Genomic DNA, 22679 nt, shown 5'->3' on the forward strand with positions numbered 1-22679 from the left:
AATATATTATATATATTTTATAGTTCAAGATTTTTATCCAGAACAAGTATTGAATTTTATTTAATGGCTTTTTAGTATCTAAGGAAATGATAATTAAGATGATACTTATCTATCAGTATTTAATATAGTAATTTATATGAACAGATTTCCTGATACTGAACCAGTCTTTTATTCCTAGAATAAACCATGTTTGGTCATTTGGTATTGATTTTGAATATACTTCTTTGTTTGCTAATATTTTCTTTAGAATTTTATGTCTATTTCCTGTATATTTTTTTTCTCTATAGAACCTTTTCATGGGAGAAGTAGTTTTAAAATGGAAACTCCATTTTTTATGCTCTAAAGCAGCAGTCCCCAACTTTGTGGCATGGACTGGTTTCATGGAAGACAAATTTTCTACAGACTGGGGACAGGCTGGGGGGTGGGGGGAGGGTTTCAGGATGAAACTGTTCCACCTCAGATCACCGGGCATTAGATTATCATAAGGAGCAGGCAACGTAGATCCCTCGCATGCACAGTTCACATTAGGGTTTGTGCTCCTATGAGAATCTAATGCTGCCACTGATCTGACAGGAGGCAGAGCTCTGGCCTTAATGCTTGCTCACCCACCACTCACCTCCTGCTGTGCAGTCCAGTTCCTAACAGGCCCCGATGGGTACTGGTTGGTGGCCTGGGGATTTGTGACACCTGCTCTTGAACAGTCTAAATAGCATTGGGACTACCTGTCTTTTTTGTTTTTTGTTTTTGAGACAGAGTGTTGCTCTGTCACCCAGGCTGAGATACAGTGGCGCCATGTCGGCTCACTGTAACCTCTGCCTCCAGGTTTAAGCAGTTCTCCCTCAGCTTCCCAAGTAGCTGGCACCACAGGCAAGCCCACCACATCTGGCTAATTTTTGTATTTTTAGTAGAGACAGAGTTTTTCCATGTTGGCCAGGCTGATCTTGAACTCAAGTGATCTGCCTGCCTGGGCCTCCCAAAGTGCTGGGATAACAGTGAGCTACAGCACCCTGCCAGGATTATATGTTTTTGATAGGCTTAGAAATAGTCCCAGCTGGGCATAGTGGCTCATGACTGTAATCCCAGCACTTTGGGAGGCCCAGGCAGGTGGATCGCTTGAGCCCAGGAGTTTGAGACCAGTCTAGGCAACACGGCAAAACTTCGTCTCTATAAAAAATACAAAAATTAGCTAGGTGTGGTGGCACACACCTGTAGTCCCAGCTACTTGGGAGGCTGAGGTGGGAGGATCACCTGAGCCTGGGGGGTCAGAGGCTGCAGTGAGTGGGGATGCCATGCCACTGCACTCCAGCCTGGGTAACATAGTGAGACCCTGTCGAAAAAGAGTCCCAGGTGAAACTGTCTTGACATAGTATTTTGGGGAAGACAAGTCTTTAAAAAGTTTTAAATAAGTTTTCAGTAACTGATCTATTCAGACCAATTTTGAGAAGTTATATTTTAATAAAATTGTTTTATTAGAACATTATATATTATATCCAAGTATTCAAATTTAGTAGCACAGGGTTTAGTAAAGTATTATCGTTTTGTTAAGTTAATCTCTACTTGTAATTATTTCCTTTATTATATCTCATTTTGTATAATTAAATTTTTTCTTTAAAAATTAGAAAAACAGATTTATTGCTTTGAACACTGCCCAGCAAAGAACCAACTTTTGGACCCTTTAAAAATATTCTGACTTTTGGCCGGGTGCAGTGGCTCAGGCCTGTAATCCCAGCAATTTGGGAGGCTGAGGTGGGCGGATCACCTGAGGTCAGGAGTTTGAGACCAGCCTGACCAACAGGGTGAAACCCCATCTCTACTAAAAATACAAAAATCAGCTGGGCCTAGTGGCAGGCACCTGTAAGCCCAGCTACTCGGAGGCCAAAGCAGGAGAATCACTTGAAACTAGGAGGCGGAGGTTTCAGTGAGCCAAGATTGCACCACTGAACTTCAGTCTGGGCAACAGAGCTATACTCTGTCTCAAAAAAAAATTTTGGATTTATTCAATATCTGCCTTTTTCTTTATTAATGCCATCCCTCTACTTTCCTTCTATTTATTTTTATTGCTCTTTTTCTAAATTCTAATATTGGATACTTACTTCAATTATTTTAGTGTTGTTTATAAATGTAAGAATTTAGGCCATACAATTTCCTCTGAACACTGCTATAGTTATATCCCACAGGTTCTGATAAATTTCCATTTTATCCAATATTATTTAAAAATTGTGAAATCGAAATTTCCAGGTGAGAGGTAGAGGGGATCATGGCGGACGGGAGGCAGGACTAGATTGAAGCTCTGGACAGAGCAGCATGCAGAGGCTTGCATTGTGAAGCTCCAGATCAACTGCAAGAAAGAAAGGGCAATCCAGAGAGGACCTACAGACCCTCGGAAGAAAGTGAACTGCTCCTGTCGGACCTGGGAGACACCCCAAATACTGTGAGTGCCCCAACTGTGGAAGAGGGAAAGGGAGACCCCCTTCTCCCAAACATACATCTCCACTGGAGAAGCTGAAGATCTGTTTGCAGAAGTTTCCAACTTTACCTGGAGCTGAGTCAAGTTAGAGAGCCAAGCAAAATACAGGGGTAGAGAAAGCAGCAGAAAGGTCCCAGGAGCTTGCTGGGCCCCCAAGCAGCCCATTCCTGCCGGCGCCACAGGGAGCCATAGGGAGGGTGGCCAGAGGAGCAGGGAGTAAAACCCCACAGGAAGAAGGAATTCTGTAGCTGAACTTTATAACAACTTGAACAGGGTGAGAAGCCTCCTGGCCAGAACTCAGGGGAGGGCAGGGATCTGTAATGCAGACTTCACAGGTCGGGGAAGAACTGAAGCCCTTTTCTTTCGCAGCTGGGAGACGATAGCCTCAGGCAAGTTTTCAAGCACATCCGGTCCTCCATCTGGAAACAGACTCAGGGCTGTTGAGGGGAGCACGGCAGGAGTGAGACTGGCCCTTTGGTTTGCATGACAGCGTGGTGAGGCCTGTGACTGCCAGCTTTCCTCCACTTCCCAGACAACCTGCGTGATTCAGCAGAGACAGCCATAATCCTTCTAGGCACACAACTCCAATGACCTGGGAATCTTACCTCAATTCCCCATAGCAGCTTCAGCAAGACCCCCCCAAGGAGAGTCTGAGCTCAGACACGTCTAGCCCCACCCCCACCTGATGGTCCTTCCCTACCCACTGGGGTAGCAGAAGACAAAGGGCATATAACCTTGAGAGTTCTAGGGTCCTGCCCACTGCCAGTCCCTCTCCACACTACTATAACTAATGCTTTCTGGAAGGTGCCACTTCCTGGCAGGAGGCCAACCAGCACAAAAGTAGAGCATTAAACCACCAAAGCTGAAGACCCTCATGGAGTCCATTGCACCATCGGCCACCTCCATTGGAACAGGAGCTGGTATCCATGGCTGAGAGAACCATAGACGGTTCAAATCACAGGACTCTGTGCAGACAACCCCCTGCATCAGCCTGGAGCTGGGTAGACTTGCTGAGTGGCTAGACCCAGAAGCGAGACAAGTATCACCGCAGTTTGGCTCACAGGAAGCCACATCCATAGGAAAAGTGGGAGAGTCAAGGAAACCTGAAACACCCTGTGGGACAAAAGAAACTGAACAACAGGCTTCAGCCCTAGACCTTCCCTCTGACAGAGTCTAACCAAATGAGAAGGAACCGGAAAACCAACCCAGGTAATATGACAAAACAAGGCTCTTCAACACCCCCCTAAAATCACACTACTTCATCAGCAATGGGTCCAAACCAAGAAGAAATCCCTGATTTACCTGAAAAAGAATTCAGGAGGTTAGTTATTAAGCTAATAAGGGAAGGACCAGAGAAAGGCGAAGCCCAATGCAAGGAAATCCAAAAAACAATACAAGAAATGAAGGGAGAAATATTCAAGAAAATAGATAGCTTAAATAAAAAACAATAAAAAATTCAGGAAACTTTGGATACACTTTTAGAAATGCAAAATGCTCTGGAAAGTCTGAGCAATAGAACTGAACAAACAGAAGAAAGAAATTCAGAGCTTGAAGACAAGGTCTTCAAATTAACCCAATCCAACAAAGACAAAGAAAAAAAAATAAGAAAATGTGAACAAAGCCTCCAAGAAATCTGGGGTTATATTAAATGACCAAACCTAAGAATGATCAGTGCTCCTGAGGAAGAAGAGAATTCTAAAAGCCTGGAAAACATATTTGGGGAAATAATTGAGGAAAACTTTCCTGGCCTTGTGAGAGACTTAGGCATTCAAGTACAAGAAGCACAAAGAACACCTGGGAAATTCATTGCAAAAAAATTTTTGCCTAGGCACATTGTCATCAGGTTATCCAAAGTTAAGACGAAGGAAAGAATCTTAAGAGCTGCAAGACAGAAGAAGCAGGTAACCTATAAAGGAAAACCTATCAGATTAACAGAAGATTTCTCTGCAGAAACCCTACAGGCTAGAAGGGATTGGGGACCTATCTTCAGCCTCCTCGAACAAAACAATTATCAGCCAGGAATTTTATATTCAGTGAAACTAAGCATCATATATGAAAGAAAGATACAGTCTTTTTCAGACAAACAAATGCTGAGAGAGTTTGCCATTACCAAGCCACCATTACAAGAACTGCTAGAAGGAGCTCTAAATCTTGAAACAAATTCTGGAAACACAATCAAAACAGAACCTCTTTAAAGCATAAATCACACAGGACCTATAAAACAAAAATACAAGTTAAAAAGCAAAAACAAAAAACAAAAAACCCCAAAGTACACAAGCAATAAAGAGCACATTGAAAGCAATGGTACCTCACATTTCAATACTAACATTTAATGTAAATGGCCTAAATGCTCCACTTAAAAGATACAGAAATGCAAAGTGGATAAGAACTCATGAACCAAGTATCTGCTGCCTTCAGGAGACTCACCTAACACACAAGGACTCACATAAACTTAAAGTAAAGGGGTGGAGGAAGGCATTTCATGCTTATGAACACCAAAAGTGAGCAGGGGTAGCTATTCTCATATCACATGAAATAAACTTTAAAGCAACAGTGATTAAAAGAGACAAAGAGGGACATTGTATAGTGATAAAAGGACTTGTCCAGCAGGAAAATATCACAATCCTAAACATGTATGCACCTAACAAATATTGGAGCTCCCAAATTTATAAAACAATTACTATTAGACCTAAAAAATGAGATAGACAGTAATACAATAATAGTGGGGTACTTTAATACTCCACTGACAGCACTAGACAGGTCATCAAGACAGAAAGTCAACAAAGAAACAATGGATTTAAACTATGCCTTGGAACAAATGGACTTAACAGATATATACAGAACAACCACAGAATGCACATTCTATTTAACAGCTCATGGAACTTTCTCCAAGATAGACCATATAATAGGTCATAAAATGAGCCTCAATAAATTTAAGAAAATTGAAATTATATCAAGCGCTCTCTCACACCACAGTGGAATAAAACTTGAAATCAACTCCAATAGGCACCTTCAACACCTTGCAAATACATGGAAAGTAAATAACCTGTTTGAATGAGAATTGGGTCAAAAACGAAATCAAGATGGAAATTAAAAAATTCTTTGATCTGAATGACAATAATGACACAACCTATCAAAACCTCTAAGCTACAGCAAAGGAGGTGTTAAGAGGAAAGTTCACAGCCCTAAAAGCCTGCACCAAAAAGTCTGAAAGAGCTCAAACAATCTAAGGTCACACCTCAAGGAACTAGAGAAACAAGAACAAACCAAACCCAAACCCAGCAGAAGAAAGAAAATAACCAAGATCAGAGCAGAACTAAATGAAATTGGAACAAAACAAAATACAAAAGATAAATGAAACAAAAACCTGGTTCTTTGAAAACATAGGTAAAACTGATAGACCACTAGCAAGGTTAACCAAGTAAAGAAGAGAGAAAATCTAAATAACCTCATTAAGAAAGGAAACAAGAAGATATTACAACTGACACCACTGAAATACAAAAGATCATTCAAGGCTACTATGAACACCTTTATGCACATGAACTAGAAAACCTAGAACAGATGGATAAATTCTAGAAAAATACAGCCCTCCTAGCTTAAATCAGGAAGAATTAAATACCTAGAACAGGCCAGTAACAAGCAGTGAGATTGAAATGGTAACTTAAATATTACCAACAAAAAAAGTTCAGAAGCAGATGGATTCACAGTAGAATTATACCAGACATTCAAAGAATTGGTACCACTCCTTTTGAACTATTCCAGGAGAGAGAGAAAGAAGGAACCCTCCCTAGTTCATCCTATGAATCCAGCATTACCCCTAATACCCAAACCTGGAAAGAATATAACCAAAAAAGAAAACTGCAGACCAATATCCTTGATGAACATAGATGCTAAAATCCTTAACAAAATACTAGCTAAGCAAAGCAAACGACATATCAAAATGATAACCCACCATGATCAAGTGTGTTTCACACCAGGGATGCAGGGATAGTTTAACCTATGCAAGTCAATAAATGTGATACAAAACATAAAGAGAATTAAAAACAAAAATCACATGATTATCTCAATAGATGTAGAAAAAGCATTTGACAAAATCCAGCATCCTTTATGATTAAAACTCTCAGCAAAATCGACATACAAGGGACATACCTTAATGTAACAAAAGCCATCTATGACAAAACCACAGAAAACATAATACTGAATGGGGAAAAGTTGAAAGCATTCCCTCTGAGAACTGGAACAAGAAAAGGATGCCCACTCTCACCACTCCTCTTCAACATAGTACTGGAAGTGCTAGCCAGAGCAATCAGACAAGAGAAAGAAATAAAAGGCACCCAAATCAGTAAAGAGAAAGTCAAACTGTCATTGTTTGCTGATGATATGATGGCTTACCTTAAGAACCCTAAGGACTCCTCCAGAAAGCTCCTAGAACTGATCAATGAATTCAGCAGTTTCTGGATACAAGATTAACATACACAAATCAGTAGCTCTTCTATGCACCAACAGCGACCAAGCAGAGAATCAAATCAAGAACTCAACCACTTTTACAATAGCTATAAAAAAATAAAATACTTAGGAATATACCTAACGAAGGAGTTGAAAGACCTCTACAAGGAAAACTAGGAAACACTGCTGAAAGAAATCATACAGGACACAAACAAATGGAAACATATCCCATGCTCATGGATGAGTAGAATCAATATTGTGAAAATGACCATACTGGCAAAAGCAATCTACAAATTCAATGCACTCACCATCAAATACCACCATCATTCTTCACAGAACTAGAAAAAACAATTCTAAAATTCATATGGAACCAAAAAAGAGACCGCATAGCCAAAACAAGACTAAGCAAAAAGAGCAAATCTGGAAGCATCACATTACCTGATTTCAAACTATACTACAAGGCCATAGTCACCAAAATAGCATGGTACTGGTATAAAACTAGGCACATAGACCAATGAAGCAGAATAGAGAACCCAGAAATAAACCCAAATACTTTCAGCAAACCAACTGATCTTCAACAAAGCAAACAAAAATATAAAGTGGGGAAAGGACACCCTTTTCAACAAATGATGCTGGGATAATTGGCTAGCCGCATGTAGGAGAATGAAACTGGATCCTCGTCTCTCACCTTATACAAAAATCAACTCAAGATGAATTAAGGACTTAAACCTAAGACCTGAAAGTATAAAAGTTCTAGAAGGTAACATTGGAAAAACCCTTCCAGACATTGGCTTAGGCAAGGATTTCCTGACCAAGAACCCAAAAGCAAATGCAATAAAAACAAAGATAAATAGCTGGGACCCAATTAAACAAAAGAGCTTTTGCATGGCAAAAGGAACAGTCAGCAGAGTAAACAGACAACCCACAGAGTGGGAGAAAATCTTCACAATCTATACATCTGACAAAGGACTAATATCCAGAATCTACAATGAAGTCAAACAAATCAGTAAGATAAAAACAAACAATCCCACCAAAAAGTGGGCTAAGGACATGAACAGTAAATTCTCAAAAGAAGATATACAAATGTCCAACAAACATATGAAAAAATGCTCAACATCACTAATGATCAGGGAAATGCAAATCAAAACCACAATGTGATACCACCTTACTACTGCAAGAATGGCCCTAATAAAAAAATCAAAAAACAGTAGATGTTGGCATGGATACAGTGAACAATGAACACTTCTACACTGCTGGTGGGAATGTAAACTAGTAGAGCCACTGTGGAAAACAGTGTGGAGATTCCTTAAAGAACTGAAAGTAGAGCTACAGTTTGATCCAGCAATCCCACTACTGGGTATCTATCCAGAGGAAAAGAAGTCATTATTCAAAAAAGATACTTGCACACTCATGTTTATAGCAGCACAATTCACAATTGCAAAATCATGGAACCAACTCAAATGCCCATCAATCAAAGAGTGGATAAAGCAATTGTTATATATATACACACACACACACACACACACACACATATGATGGAATACTATGCAGCCATGAAAAGGAATGAATTAATAGCATTTGCAGTGACCTGGATGAGACTGGGGACTATTATTCTAAGTGAAGTAACTCAGGAATGGAAAACCAAACATCGTATGTTCTCACTGATATGTGGGAGCTAAGCTATGAGGTTGCAAAAGCATAAGAATGATACAATGAACTTTGGGGACTTGAGGGGAAGAGTGGGAGGGGGGCGAGCGATAAAAAACTACAAATATGGTGCAGTGTATACAGCTCGGGTGATGGGTGCACCAAAATCTCACAAATCACCACTAAAGAACTTACTCATGCAACCAAATACCACCTGTACCCCCATAACTTATGGGAAAAAAAATTCCAGGTGGTAGAATTTTGTTTTAAAAACTTATATATTGCTAGTTTTCATCTTTACTATTAGAGAAAGTTGTCTATTAATAGTATTTCTCTATTTAAAGAAATTATTGATGCTTTCTTGTGGCCTAATAGTGATTAACTTTTTTTGTGTGTGTGTGAGGGAGTCTCACTCTGTTGTCCAGGCTGGAGTGCAGTGGTACGATCTCGACTCACTACAACCTCCACTTCCCGGGTTCAAGTGATTCTCCTGCCTCAGTCTCTTGAGTAGCTAGGGCTACAGGCACACACTACCACTCCTGGCTAATTTTTGTATTTTTAGTAGGGATGGGATTTCACCATGTTGGCCAGGCTGGTCTTGAGCTCCTGACCTCAAGTGATCCATCTGCCCTGGCCTCCCAAAGTGCTGGGATTTTGTATTTTTAGTAGAGACGGGGTTTCACTATGTTGGTCAGGCTGGTCTCAAACTCCTGACCTCAGGTGATCCGCCCACCTCGGCCTCCCAAAGTGCTGGGATTACAGGTGTGAGTCACCGTGCCCGGCCTATAAAAGCACTTCTTGAGACATCCTATTTGATACTGTTTTCCTTAAATTTATCTTATCTGATGTAAGAGAATGATCCCTCTCTTCACTTTTTTTCCTCCACTTATCTAGTACGTGTATGTTTGCCCACCAGTTTACTTTCAAAGTTTTCAACCCCTTTGTTTTAAGAGTCTCTTATATACAGTACTAAGTTGGCTTTGCTTTGTAACACAATACAAAAGTTTTCTCCTTGGCTGATTTTGATTTATTGCTATCAACAGTGGTGTGCTGGAGCCAGCTCACACTAGCTCATGAAAGCCAAATTCGTATATCTCTTCTCAGCTCCTCATTCAGCAATGTCAGGTTCATAGCTTGAAGCTGGCCATGATGAAAGTTATGTACACCATGGAAATTATCAAAGCTACAAGTCGAGGTGTTTTGTTTTGTTCCTCTGATTCCATCTCAAGTCCTGTTGTTAAGCATTTACCGGCACACCACTGGCTATCACCGAGTTTGGTTTCGTTCTTTCATGAGATTTAATGTTACGTTTTTGTATTGTAATAGCTACCATAAAATGTGTTTTGTATTTTTTTGAATGTGTGTTTTTTCTATTGCTTTAGAAAGTATTTGTTTTTAATCTAAAGATTACTGTTATGAACATAACTTAGAATAAAACCTTTAATCCTCTCTTTAGACAGATTCTATTAACTCCACACTGAGCAGTCTCAAATTAGTATATTCTCTTTTTCTTCCCTATCACCTTTCCATTAAATTTTAGTTGCTATTTTTTTTAGCACTTACCTTTGCACTACTAAATAAATTTCCATTATTTTTACTTGATTTATCAGCTTCTAATGATGTCTTTTGACCCCTATCAGCTTCCAATGATGTCTTTTGACCCCTTAAGATAAAGGATGAGTGAATTCAATATACATTAATATCTACTTATTCTGCTAATTCTTTTCTCAGGTCTGTTAGATCTATAATTTCCATACTGCCAAGATTACTACATTTGCATTCTACTGTTACTATAATCCCTGCATTGGCTTTAATTTTTGTCCTACAGTAAAGTAGATCCAATCTCAATGTCAGTACTGTTGTTTTTCATTTATCGCCTGGCTGACTGAAGTTCATCATCTAGTATTTTCTACAAGAAGGGCTCATCAGATATTCAAAATGTGCATTTCTTGCCATCATATTTGCATGGCATTTTGAGTGATTAAAATAGTCTTTGGTTACAATTTGTCTTCCTGAGGATTTTATAAGCATTGTTGTACTAATTTCTGATTTGGAATTTCCTTTGAGGAAATCTGAAGTCAGTTGTATTTTTCTCCTTTGCAAATGACTTAATATTTTTTCATAATTCCCCAAGGGACTTTTTGTCTTTGAAGTTAAGTAACTTTATTACAGTATGTCTCTGTGTTACTTTTTCCTGGGACATAGTGTGTTTTTTCAATTTTAATCAAATTGTATTTTTTTTGGAAAGTGTTTCTGAATCATTTCTTTAATTTTTATCTGGTCCATGTTTGAACGTAGAGATTCCAAGTATTGATTTATATAGGCTTTCCTTTGTATATCTTTCCTATCTATTATTTTTTTCTGTTATCCCTTTTAGCCATTTATTTGGGTGTCTCGTTTTTTCCTACGGCCATTGCTGCTTTTTCACATTTTGTATTTTCCTTGTGCTGCTCCCATGAACACTCACCTTTTTTTGTGATGGTTTAGTTTTTGTTCACCTCATTCCTAAGCTGTGCCAGCTCATAATTCACTGTTTTCATGATTTTGTCAATTCTGCACTGATCTCTTGTATTTCTGCATTTAAATGTGTGTGTGTGTGCGCGCACACATGTACGTATACACACAGTAGTCCCTCAGTGTCCATGGGAGACTGATTTTAGGACCTCCCTCTGATAATAAAATTCATGGATGCTCAAGTCCCTGACAGAAAATGAGTAGCATTTGCATATAACTTATGTATATTTTCCTTTATGTTTAAAATAATCTTTAGATTACTTATAATGCCTAATGCAATGTAAATGCTAGGTAAACAGTTGTTATACTACATTGTTTAGGGAACAAGGACAAAAATAAAGTCTGTATATGTTCAGTACAGGTGCAACTTTTTTTTTCAAGTATTTTTGGTCATAGTTGGTTGAAGCACCAATGTGGAACCCATCAATATGGAGGACTAACTCTGTGTGTGTGTGTGTGTGTGTGTGTGTGTCTTCTTTATTAAATCTTTAAATATTCACAATTTTCAAGTTGTCCAAGCCAACTTTTTTTTTCTCCTGATAAATGTCTTTTGTATCCTATTAGTTTTCCTTTTTTTTTTCTTATTTATTCTTATAGGGTCTTTGCATAGATCTTTTGCAGTTCTTTTTGGCAACCCCATTTTTGAATGAGGTGTGGTTTTCCTGCATCAGATATTTATGGGAGTTTCATATTGAAGATGAGCCAGACCTTAGTTTTAGGTGAGCAAAAATACTCCTTAGACTCTGAGTTTTAAGCATTAATTTTTATAGCCTTTAGTTGTCTCCAGTAATGGGAAAAGGGGGCTATAGAGTTTTTCACTTTATAAGTCTCTCTTCTCCCCCAACCACATAGGTCGACTGTTATTTGAAATTATGTCTTGTCTGTATAATTCAATCCCGCCTTCTCCACTTGTCATATCAAAGCCAGGTCTAGGGAAACTGCCATTGTCCGTGCATGATATTCCTTCAGTTATGAACAAAAGATTTTGGTTTTCCATCTCAGAGCTTGCCCTGTGCTTAGAAGTATACTTTATACACTTTATCATCTCTTTCCAAGATCTGTAGCTGTCAGTGTTCTCTTTCCATTTCTCCCAATCTAGATTTTTGAAGGAAGGATTTATATTTCTGCTTCTCATTCTGCTGGTTGCTTTGGGTTAATTTTCAAGAAAGGAAAGAGAGGAAAACATGCCCCAGTCTTCAAACCAGAAGTCCTTACACTAGACTCTTATCTTGCTGAAGTTTGGTCAACTGTAGTTACCGATATACAGTCATCAAGACTTACTGAAGATTTTTTTGATGCTTATAGGAGACTTGAGTATATGGGGGAAATGTAGCTAGTGAGAAATTTCCAGTGGCAGATGTCTTAATCCGTTCAGGTGCTATAACAAAATGCCATAGATTGCAATATGGTTTCACACTGTGTCCTCCCCCACTGGCAAATCTCATGTTGAATTGTAATCCTCAATGTTGGAGGAGGGGTGTGGTGGGAGAAACATGGGGTGGACTCATAATAGTGAGTGAGTTCTCATGAGATCTGGTTGTTTAAAAGTGTGTAGCACTTTCCTGTTCCCTGCCCTGCCCATCTCCTGCTCCACCATGTGAAGATGCGCCTGCTTCCTCCTCACCTTCTGCCATGATTGTAAGTTTCCTGAGGCCTCCTCGGTCATGCTTCCTGTACAGCCTGTGGAACTGTGAGTTAGTTAAACCTCTTTTCTTCATAAATTACCCAGTCTCCGGTAGTTCCTTCTAGCAATGCGAGAATGGCCTAATATAGAAAATTGGTACTGAAAAGTTGGGCATTGCTCTAAAGATCCCTGAAAATATGGAAGCAGCGTTAGAATTGGGTAACTGGCAGAGGTTGAAACAGTTTGGAGGGCTCAGAAGAAGATAGGAAGATGAGGGAAAAATTTAAACTTCCTGGAGAGTTGTTAAATTGTTGTGACCAAAATGCTGGTAGTGACATGAACAATGAAGTCCAGGCTGAGGTGGTCTCAGATGGAGATGAGGAACTTATTGGGAACTGAAGCAAAGGTCACTCTTGCCATGCTTTAACAAAGAGACTGGCAGTATTGTGCCACAGCCCTAGAGATCTGTGGAACTTTGAACTTGAGAGAGATGATTTAGGGTATCTGTCAGAAAAAATTTCTAAGCATCAGAGCATTCAAGATGTGGGCTGGCTGCTTCTAACAGCATATGCTTATATTTGTGAGCAAAGAGATGAGCTAAAACAGGAGCTTATGTTTAAAATGGAGGAAGAACATAAAAATTTGGAAAAATTGCAACCTCATCATGTGGTAAAAATGAAAAACCCATTTTCTGGGGAGAAATTCAAGCCAGCTGCAGAAATTTACATAAGTAACAAGGAGCTGAATGTTCATAGCCAAGACAGTGGGACAAATGTCTCCATTTCCATTTCAGAGATCTTCAAGGCAGCCTCTTCCATCACAGGAGGTCTAGGAGAGAAGAATGGTCCCACTGCCCTGCATAACCTTGGGACACTGCTCTTTGCATCCCAGCCACTTTAGCTCCAGCTGTGGCTAAAAGGGCCCCAGATTCGTCTCAGTCCACTGCTCCAGAGGGTGTAAGCTGCAAGCCTTGGGGGCTTCCACGTGGCATTAAGCCTGCAAGTGTGCAGAGGGCAAGAGTTGAGGCTTGGGAGCCTCCACCTAGTTTCAGAGAATGTATGGAAATGCCTGGATGTCCAGGCAGAAATCTGCTGCAGGGGTGGAGCCCTCATGGAGAACCTCTAGTATGGCAGTGCAGAGGGGAAATGTGGGGTTGGAGCCCCCACACAGAGTTCCCACTGGTGTACTGTGAGAAGAGGGCCATCATACTCCAGACCCCAGAATGGTAGATTCAGCAGTAGTTTGCACTGTGCAGCTGGAAAAACCATAGGCACTCAATGCCAGTTCATGAAAGCAGCCATGGGGGCTGTACCTTGCAAAGTCACAGGGTGGAACTGCCAAGGCCTTCGGAGCCCACCCCTTGCATCAGTGTGGCCTGGATTTGAGACATGTAGTTAAAGGAGATCATTTTGAAGCTTTAAGATTTAATGACTGCCCTGCTGGGTTTTGTACTTGTGTGGTGCTTGTAGCCTCTTTATTTTGGTCAACTTCTCCCTTTTGGAACAGGAGCATTTACCCAATGCCTGTATCCCCACTGTATCTTGGATGTAATTAACTTGTTTTTGATTTTACAGGCTTATAGGCAGAAGGGACTTGCCTTGTCTCAGATGAGACTTTGGATTTGGACTTTTGAGTTAATGCTGAAATGAGTTAAGATTCCTAGGGACTATTGGGAAAGCATGATTGTGTTTTGAAATGTGAAAAGGACATGAGCTATGGGAAGCGTCAGATGTGGAATGATATGGTTTGGGTCTGTGTCCCCACTCAAATCTCATGTTGAATTGTAATCCTCAATGTTGGCGGAAGAGCCTGGTAGGAGGTGATTGGACCACGGGGGCAGACTTCCCCATTCCTGTTCTTGAGATAACAAGTTCTCACAAGATCTGGTTGTTTCAAAGCGTGTAGCACTTCTTCCTTCACTTTCTCTCTCTCCTGTTCTGCCACGTGAAGTTGTGCCTGTTTTCCCTTCACCTTCTGCCATGATTGTAAGTTTCCTGAGTCTTCCCCAGCCATGCTTCCTGTACAGCCCATGGAACTGTAAGTCAGTTAAACCTCTTTTCTTCATATGGTACTCAGTCTCAGGTAGTTCCTAACATCAATGCAACAACGGACTAATACGGCCAGGGTGGCTTATAAAAAACAAAAATTTATTCCCCACAGTTCTGTAGGCTGGAAGTCCAAGGTCAAGGCACCAGCAAATTTGGTGTCTGGCAAGGGCTCACTTCCTTGTTCATAGATAGCATCTTCTTGCTGCATCCTCAAATGGTGGAGGGGCAAATGAGCTCTCTGGAGTCTCTTTTATAACAGCTCTAATCCCACTTATAAGGACTCTACCCTCATGACCTAATCACCTCCTAAAAGCCCAATCTTGTATCCTTACAGTGAGGATTAGGTTTCAGCATAATTTTGGGGGTGAGTAGGGGACACAAATATATAAACTATAGTAGTAGATATTTGTCTTACTGCACAGTTCCTGTTGAATATCTAGTATGGTGACTTTTCTCTGGCCTTTGTCCTAGCCATGAGCACTTCTAGTCAGTTAAGTGGTATTATCTTATAGCCTAGGAAAAGCATGTCTTTTTCCCGGGTTCCCTGTTCCCTGTGTGATGCATATTGTCACAACTTTTGTTGCCTTACTAGATTCCATCTCATTCGTGAGCCACCTAAAAATTTCCTGTTATTAGAAACACACTTGATGTACCCTGAGTCTTTGCCCAACAATGGACTTCAATGTTTCCTACCTTCTAGGAACACCTGAAATGAAACTACACAGAGATACTTTACCTGGTGATATTGGAAGCAAAGCCCTGCAATCTACCTGTCCTGAAGAGATTGCTCCTTTGCAAAAATCCTTTTTTGGCTGTTGGTGGTAGTTCTCAGGAGTTACCATTTCCCATTGGATAGCGCCTTGCCTTACTGGGCATTGCTGCTGGTCTCCTGGGTGCTACAACTCCCACTGGGATGGGTGACTATGATGCAGTGGTGCTGTCATATGACAGAACTCCTCAGCATTCTGTGGGAAAGAACATCCCTCTCTTTTGGGTGTTGTATTTGGCTACTGGGCACCATGACCATGATGTTGTGCCTCAGGGTTCAACATGGTATCTAGCAAAATCATTCTTTAATTTTCATTCTAGTTTCCACCCCAACCCTGTTCCCAGGACACATGATAAACAGCATGTTATACTCAGAATGGTCCCTTCCCATCTGATGTCACTGGATTATCAAGTTCTTCTGCTCGAACTTCTCCCCTGTTTTTCATGTTCACTGCTTGAGCTCATGTTCATGAGCTCATTTAGCCAATTCACTATTTACCCAGATATCTACTAACATAAGGTATAGATTCTGATACCAAATCCCCATTTTTAGTTCATCAAGGCAACTGACTCCTAAGAGGGAGAGGATAATGTCCAGGTGTGTAGGCAGAAAGTTAAGGGAAGTGTTTGGCTGATTCATTCATTCATTATTCAATCCCATCTAGTTCTTCTGCAGCTTGGGGCAAACTTCTCTGTTTGGTGAGATGGTTGCTGAGCCCTCACTAACTTCGTAACTTCATTTTCTGCTGAAGGTGGCCATGGGCTGAGCTCTCTAGTGTTCAGCAGGATGATGGTGTGGCTCTGACAAACAGAGCTTACTGCCTGGGAATAGATGCTGAAATGAGATGAAGCTTGAAGAAGTCAGGCTGGGCAGAGGGTTTTGTTTTAATTTTATCCCAAAAGGTGACAGATGGTTGTGAGCTACTCTTCAATCCTCCATACATCCCTGTGACCCTCCTCAGGGTTGCCTCCTGCCCTGGATCTTATGGAAGATCCAGGTCTCAGGCAGACATGTTGCAACCACCCAAGGGGTTCACTTTTCCTGCTGCCTAGACAGAGCCAATTTCTCAAGACAAAGGAATTACAATAGAGAAAGAGTAATTCACACAGAGTCAGCAGTGTGGGAGACTGGATTTTTATTGTTACTCAAATCAGTCTCCTAGAACATTCAGGGAGGAGAGTTTTTAAGGACAACGTGGGAGGTAAGGGGAAGCCAGTGAGCCAGGAGTGCTTATTGGTCAGCAATGAAATAATAGGCAGTCGAAACTGTCTTCTTCCACTGAGTCAGTTCCTGGATGGGGGCCACAAGATCAAATAGCCAGTTTATTGATCTGGGTGGTGCCAGTTGATCCATCACATGCAGGGTCTGCAAAATATCTCAAGCACTGACCTTAGGAGCAGTTTAGAGAGGGTCAGAATCCTGTAGCCTCCAGCTGCATGACTCCCAAACCATAATTTCTAATCTTGTGGCTAATGTTAGTCCTACAAAGGCAGTCTAGTCCCCAGGCAAGAAGGAGATCTGCTTTGGGAAAGAGCTGTTATCATTTTCGTTTTAAACTATAAATTATACACTAAGTTTCTCCCGAAGTTAGTTCAGCCTACACCCAAGAATGAACAAGGACAACTTGGAGGTTAGAAGCAAGATGGAGTTGATTAAGTTAGATCTCTTTCACGGTCTCAGTCATAATTTTGCAAAGGTGGCTTCGATGTCAGTCTGGCAGCTTTACATCAGGGTGAGATCCACAGAACTACAGATTTCACTGTGAGTGGGAGCTCTGTACTGAGCTGCCTGGTTGTCACCAAAGCAAAGCTCTTTGCTTCCTTTTTCTTTCTCTTCTACGTTATTTCTCTTCCTCCATTAAAAAAAAATCTTTTCTTCTTTATCTCTCTTGTCTCTATTTCTCTTTTCTTCTTTGCTTCTAAGAGTTCTGTATCTTCCCTTCTCTGTCTTTGTTCAATTCATTTGACACATTAGATGCATCTATGTAACGGGGTATGTGTTAGGGGATGGGAATATAAAGGTGAGTAAAATGAGATCCTGTTTTTCTGTAACCTAGTTCATTGTTGGCATCAGAACTACAACCCACAAAATAAAAAGAATCACTAAGAGAGTCTGGCATTTCAGGTGCTTTATGTACATTCTTGAGTTTAATTGTCCTAAAAAATTAGTAAAGTAAGCATTTCATTTAATGGGTGAGAAAATTGAGGCTCAGACAGGATTGCAATTAGACAATGGGTGGACAAAGCCCCTGCGTCCTGTTTCTAACCCAACCCTTTCTCATTTGCTCTTCTCTTTTTTCTGTTTGTTATTCCCATTCCGCTTCCTTCTCCTCCTTAACACCCACTCCTGTTATCTACATTTTTTCAAGCCCCTTTAGTTCATCAAGGCAACTGACTCCTAAGAGGTCCCTTGGGAGGGGATAATGTCCAGGTGTGTAGGTAGAAAGTTAAGGGAAGAAATTTTCCCTTTCAAATTCTCCCTCTGTGCTTCTGTTTCTCTAGCTTCCTGTTTCTCCCATGTCTTTTGTCTCCACATTCTGAATTCCCTCCTCCTATTTTATGCTCTCTGCCCTTTTCTCTCTTTCTTTTCCCTTCCTTTCTTCCTTTGGTTCTTTTTGGTATTCTTGGACTATCTTTTTCTTCTCTCCTTTCTTCATTCCACCTATATCACTTATCTCAAGGACTCTCCCTCCCCCTTCCCCACGTCTCTCTTTGTCTCTCAATCTTCCTGGCTCTGTCTCTTGCTCCTTATTCCCACCCTTCCTACCTCTGCTTCCCGCAGTGGCTTTCTTCTTGCTCTTCTGTTCCTTGGTCTTTCCACCCTAGCCAAGAAGGACAGTGAAGTTCTGTCTTATCCATTTTTTTTTTTGCTCTCTTTCCCCTTTATTTCTTCCTGTTGTTCTTGTTTCTAACTGTTCTTTGGCTTCTCTTCTTCTTTGTATTACTCTTTCTCCCTCTGTTTCTCTCTCTGAGTCTCTGCTTTATTTTTTCTAAAGATTCCCTCCTATTTGTGTTCCTTTTTTGACCCTCCTTTCCTCCTTCTTTCCTTCTTCCCTTTTGCCCATTTATCACTATTATATTTTCTTCCTTCCTCTCCATCCACTCTCCTTTCCCCATTTTCCTTTCTTACTTTCTCCTCTGCTGTGATCTGCCATCTCCCCTAGCCACCCTAGCCAAGAAAAACAGTGAAGTCCTGTAGCTGCTACCTCCTTCTTTTTGGCTTGTGGGTTTCTGAAGCTGCGGCTTTTCCCTGTTCTGGGGCCTCTCCTCGGCTGCTCCCCTCTGGGCAGTGTTAATAGGTCCAGGCTTGCAGGAGCATGACCTTGGCTGTCATGTTCGCAGCGCTGAGAGAGGCCAAAGAAGTCAGGACCCCACTCCCAGGGAGAGGGGTCATCTTGAGGAACATCCAGAGTGGGGCCTGCTGCTGCGTGAAGTCAGAGTCCATGTGGAACAAACTGTTTTTCCCTTAACTCCTCCTCTCTCCTCCCGCACATGTGCAAAGGCACCCCTTTGAAAAATCCTGGTAATGGCGAATTTTATGACGGAGGAGCTCCCATGATCATGCTCTCTCAGGCCTCTGGAACTGTGAGCCACAATATTAGAACTTTCAGCTCTAATATTGATCAGGCAGCCTCTAAGAACCCTTTAGCTTGGCCTTATGTAGGCAACAAGAAGATTCGAGTCTGCTTGCATTCTCTTTGCAATGATTCCTGAATACTCTTGCTTATACCTCCTTCTAGGGAGTGACTATGTGTGTGGTCAGTGAGTATTCTCCATCCAGAATGCATATTTAGCTGAAGCTGAGAGGAGGCCTTATTGTGGGTTGGTCCTTTGCTGTGTATCCCACATTGCCCATGTCTCAGCTGAGGTGGTGTTCCTGATATAGCTGCTTCTTGGGTTAGGTACTGATTAAGCCAGAAAAATTATGATCGCTAATGTGAGCTAATCAGGATGGACACAGTGGCAAGGTCTGGGACCATATGAGTAATCTACCTGTTGCTGAGCCTGAACCTACAACCAGTGCTTTCTCTGATAGGCTCTGTGCATGTTGCTAGGATTGTGTGAGGCTGCACCTTTATCTACATGGATGAAGACTGTAAGGGAAAGCCACAATTGACCCCTGGAGTCAGAGTTGAGAGAGAGAAATTGTTTCTGGGAGAATCCGGAAAGCTTCTGGGAAAAGATGGCTTTTGGGCTAGCCCCCGAAAGATGGATTTGCTTTAACAGTTAGAGATGGGGAGAGAAGCAGTGGAGGTCTCTTGGAGGTTTCGTTAAAGCTGGTCAGTAGATCCTAGGCTTTGCCGGATAGGAAAATTCTGATATGAAATTAATAGGCCGGGCACAGTGGCTCATGCCTGTAATCCCAGCACTCTGAGAGGCTGAAGTGGAAGGACCACTTGAGCCCAGAAATTCAAGACCAGCCTGGGCCACATAGGGAGACATTGTCACTACAAAAATAATAAAAAATATTAGCAGGCATGGAGGTGCACACCTGTGGTCCCAGCTTCTTGGGAGGCTGACGTGGGAGGGTTGCCTGAATCCAGGAGGTTGATGCTGCAGTCAGCCATGATCATGTCACTGCACTCTAACCTGGGCAACAGAGTGAGACCCTCTCTTAAAAAAAGAAAGAAAGAACAAAATCAATAGGTGTGTAGTATGAAGTAGGGATGAAGTACCAAGGGAATTTCTGGGCTCATAACTTGAAGGTAGAAATCTGTAGGTGTTTGGAAGGTAGGAATCCTTGGCAAAGTTGTGGCTTGTTTAGTCGCAATGGTCTGCAGCGAGAATATGGTGATATCAGAGTAAGATGCCAAGGTGTGGCTTGCCTGTAGTCATTAAAAGCGTGGGCTTCAGAGTCAGACCAGTCTACATAGCATTTTGGTGCTGTGTGGGTTTGGTCAAGTTCTCTTTGAGTTTGTTTCTTTATCCTTTAAGTGGCTATAACCATGGAATTTACCATATAGATAATTATACTAAGAGTAAATGAGATATTGCATGTCAAGCACTTAGCATAGTGCCCGTACATAGTAGTTGCTCAATAAAGTTTACCTGGTATTAAGTTATACGGATTATTGATTTTTTGCAGCATACTTTATCACTCAAGAATTACATAGTAACCTAACATTGTTCCATAACTATGTTTAAAATGATTACATTGTTGCTTTCCATGACTTTCTATTTTTTTTATTTTTATTTTCAGCTATACCTGCTGGAATGGGACAACTTTCTCTCTATCCCATCTTCCTTCGGTCAGATCCCCTCAGCTGCCCATGCCTGCCCTCACCCTGAGCCTTTCTGCTCTACTTTGATGGTTTTCTCAGGTTCTGGTAAGGGGTTTATTCATTTACTTTTCTCTCAGGCCCTCTTTTCACATGTGACTAGTTGGTCAAGACTTTGTGCAATCTCTTCCCATCTGGATCGTTTCCTGAAAAAATGTTTTTAAGTTTCTGGTCCGTTCATGACACTATTCCTTGTTGTTCAGGGTATTACAGGTGATTACTCAATATTTTTGAACTTTTTGGTGTTTTTATAAAGTTTGGGTGGAAAAAGAGCTAAGAGTATGGGCTGCAAAGCACGTTTTGACAGGGACACCTTGGTAAGTTTCCTGCCCCAGTGTGTAGGCCCAAGGGTGTGGCAATTAGGTTTTAAGCATCTTACAATCCTGATTTCAACAGAAGCCCCACTTCCTGCTCGGAAAGCATGTTCTCCTGTGGCTCACGTCCTCACAAAGTTCCCAGTGGACCGAGAGAACACATGGGCTGTCTCCCTGGTAACAGTTAAGCCCTCACTCCTTAACCTCTCAGTCCTTTTATAACTTAGGCCAAGGTTTAAATTTTAGCTGAAATTATTACTGCATTCCTCCAGAAGAAACTCATTGTGTGGACACACTGAAATTTATCTAATCGATTGAATCTCCATAGATTTATCTAATCTATTGAACATTTCCATCAGTTTTGATAACTAATGACAGTTGTCAAAATTCCTGTTTTACCTTTAAAAATAAGAGCTGAAACCATAGCCAGTGGGACTACTAGAGCAGGGAGGGAGGGACAGTGGCAAGGGTTGAACAATTATTGGGTACTATGCTCAGTACCTGAACGACGGGATCATTTGTACTCCAAAGCTCAGTACCAAACAGTATACCCAGGTAACAAACCTGCTCATATTCCCCATGAATCTAAAATAAAAGTTGAAAAAAAAAATTATAAGATTCTTACCGGGTTAAATAAATAAATAAGAACTGGATTTGCTGCCCCCTTGTGTCTTAGAACAGCCATAACAATATCATCATTTGTATCCGGTCTTAACTGCTTACCAGCTGGGGTTTCACCTTGCCTGCTTGCTCAAATTACACCTCGGGGTTTAGGAGACCACATCTCTCAGTTGCAAAGAGCTCTTCTAAGGGAAAGGCTTTTATTACCAGCACCAAGTTCAGCTCTGTCTGACTTTGCTAGGGTTTGAATCATCAGAACAGAAAGAAATTCGGCATGAATAGATTTACCAAGATACAGTCAGCAAGTACTCAGGTACCAAATAGAATGCTTTCAAAAAAGATGTATTTTGTAATGTCATTAACTCAGATACCAAGCGCTACTCAGAAAGCAGGCTAGGCAAATTCATTTTAATGGGTGATCATTCTTTTATTTACCTGATGTTACTGAGTGCCAGACACTGTTCTTGGCATTAGAAAACAAAGCTGAACAAATACAATCAGCAAATAGGCAAACAACTACTGCAATATAATGCTAGTTAGTGATAAGTACTAACATGAAAATGAACTAATGGTGAAGAAATAGAGGGTAATAGGGTGATTCATGGAAACCACTCAGGGTGATACGCAGAAACGTGAATGAAGTGACAGCAAGTCATGGGAAGGTCCGGGGAAGAGTGTAGGTAAAAGAAACCTCAAGGGCAAAAGCGTTGAGGTGGAAAGAGTCTGGTATGTTTGAAGAACAGCAAGAAAGTCAGTTTGGTAAGAGCAGAGTGAGGGAGGCTGAAGTAGCAAGAGATGAGATGGAAAGATAGGTAGGGCCTTGTATGTACGATGAGAAAATTGGATATTACTCTGAAAGTGATGTGAGTCCATTGCAGAATTGAGCAGGGGAGCAGTATGATTTAAATTATATTTTTAAGCTGTCATTCTGACTGATGGGCAGAAAAATGA

At 41.1% G+C, this 22679-nt stretch overlaps 1 protein-coding gene across 2 annotated transcripts in view; it reads left to right on the forward strand.

Moving 5' to 3' along the window:
• Positions 1-22679, forward strand: part of RTP1 (receptor transporter protein 1) — a 142597-nt gene that overhangs the window by 7669 nt on the left and 112249 nt on the right. For both annotated transcript variants that reach the window (XM_017956034.3, XM_017956035.3), the window contains exon 2: positions 20715-20841. In XM_017956034.3, the coding sequence (XP_017811523.1) occupies positions 20715-20841 (127 nt within the window). The remainder of the gene's footprint in view (positions 1-20714; positions 20842-22679) is intronic.

The sequence above is a fragment of the Papio anubis genome, chromosome 2, assembly GCF_008728515.1.
Source record: "Papio anubis isolate 15944 chromosome 2, Panubis1.0, whole genome shotgun sequence".
NCBI lineage: Eukaryota > Metazoa > Chordata > Mammalia > Primates > Cercopithecidae > Papio > Papio anubis.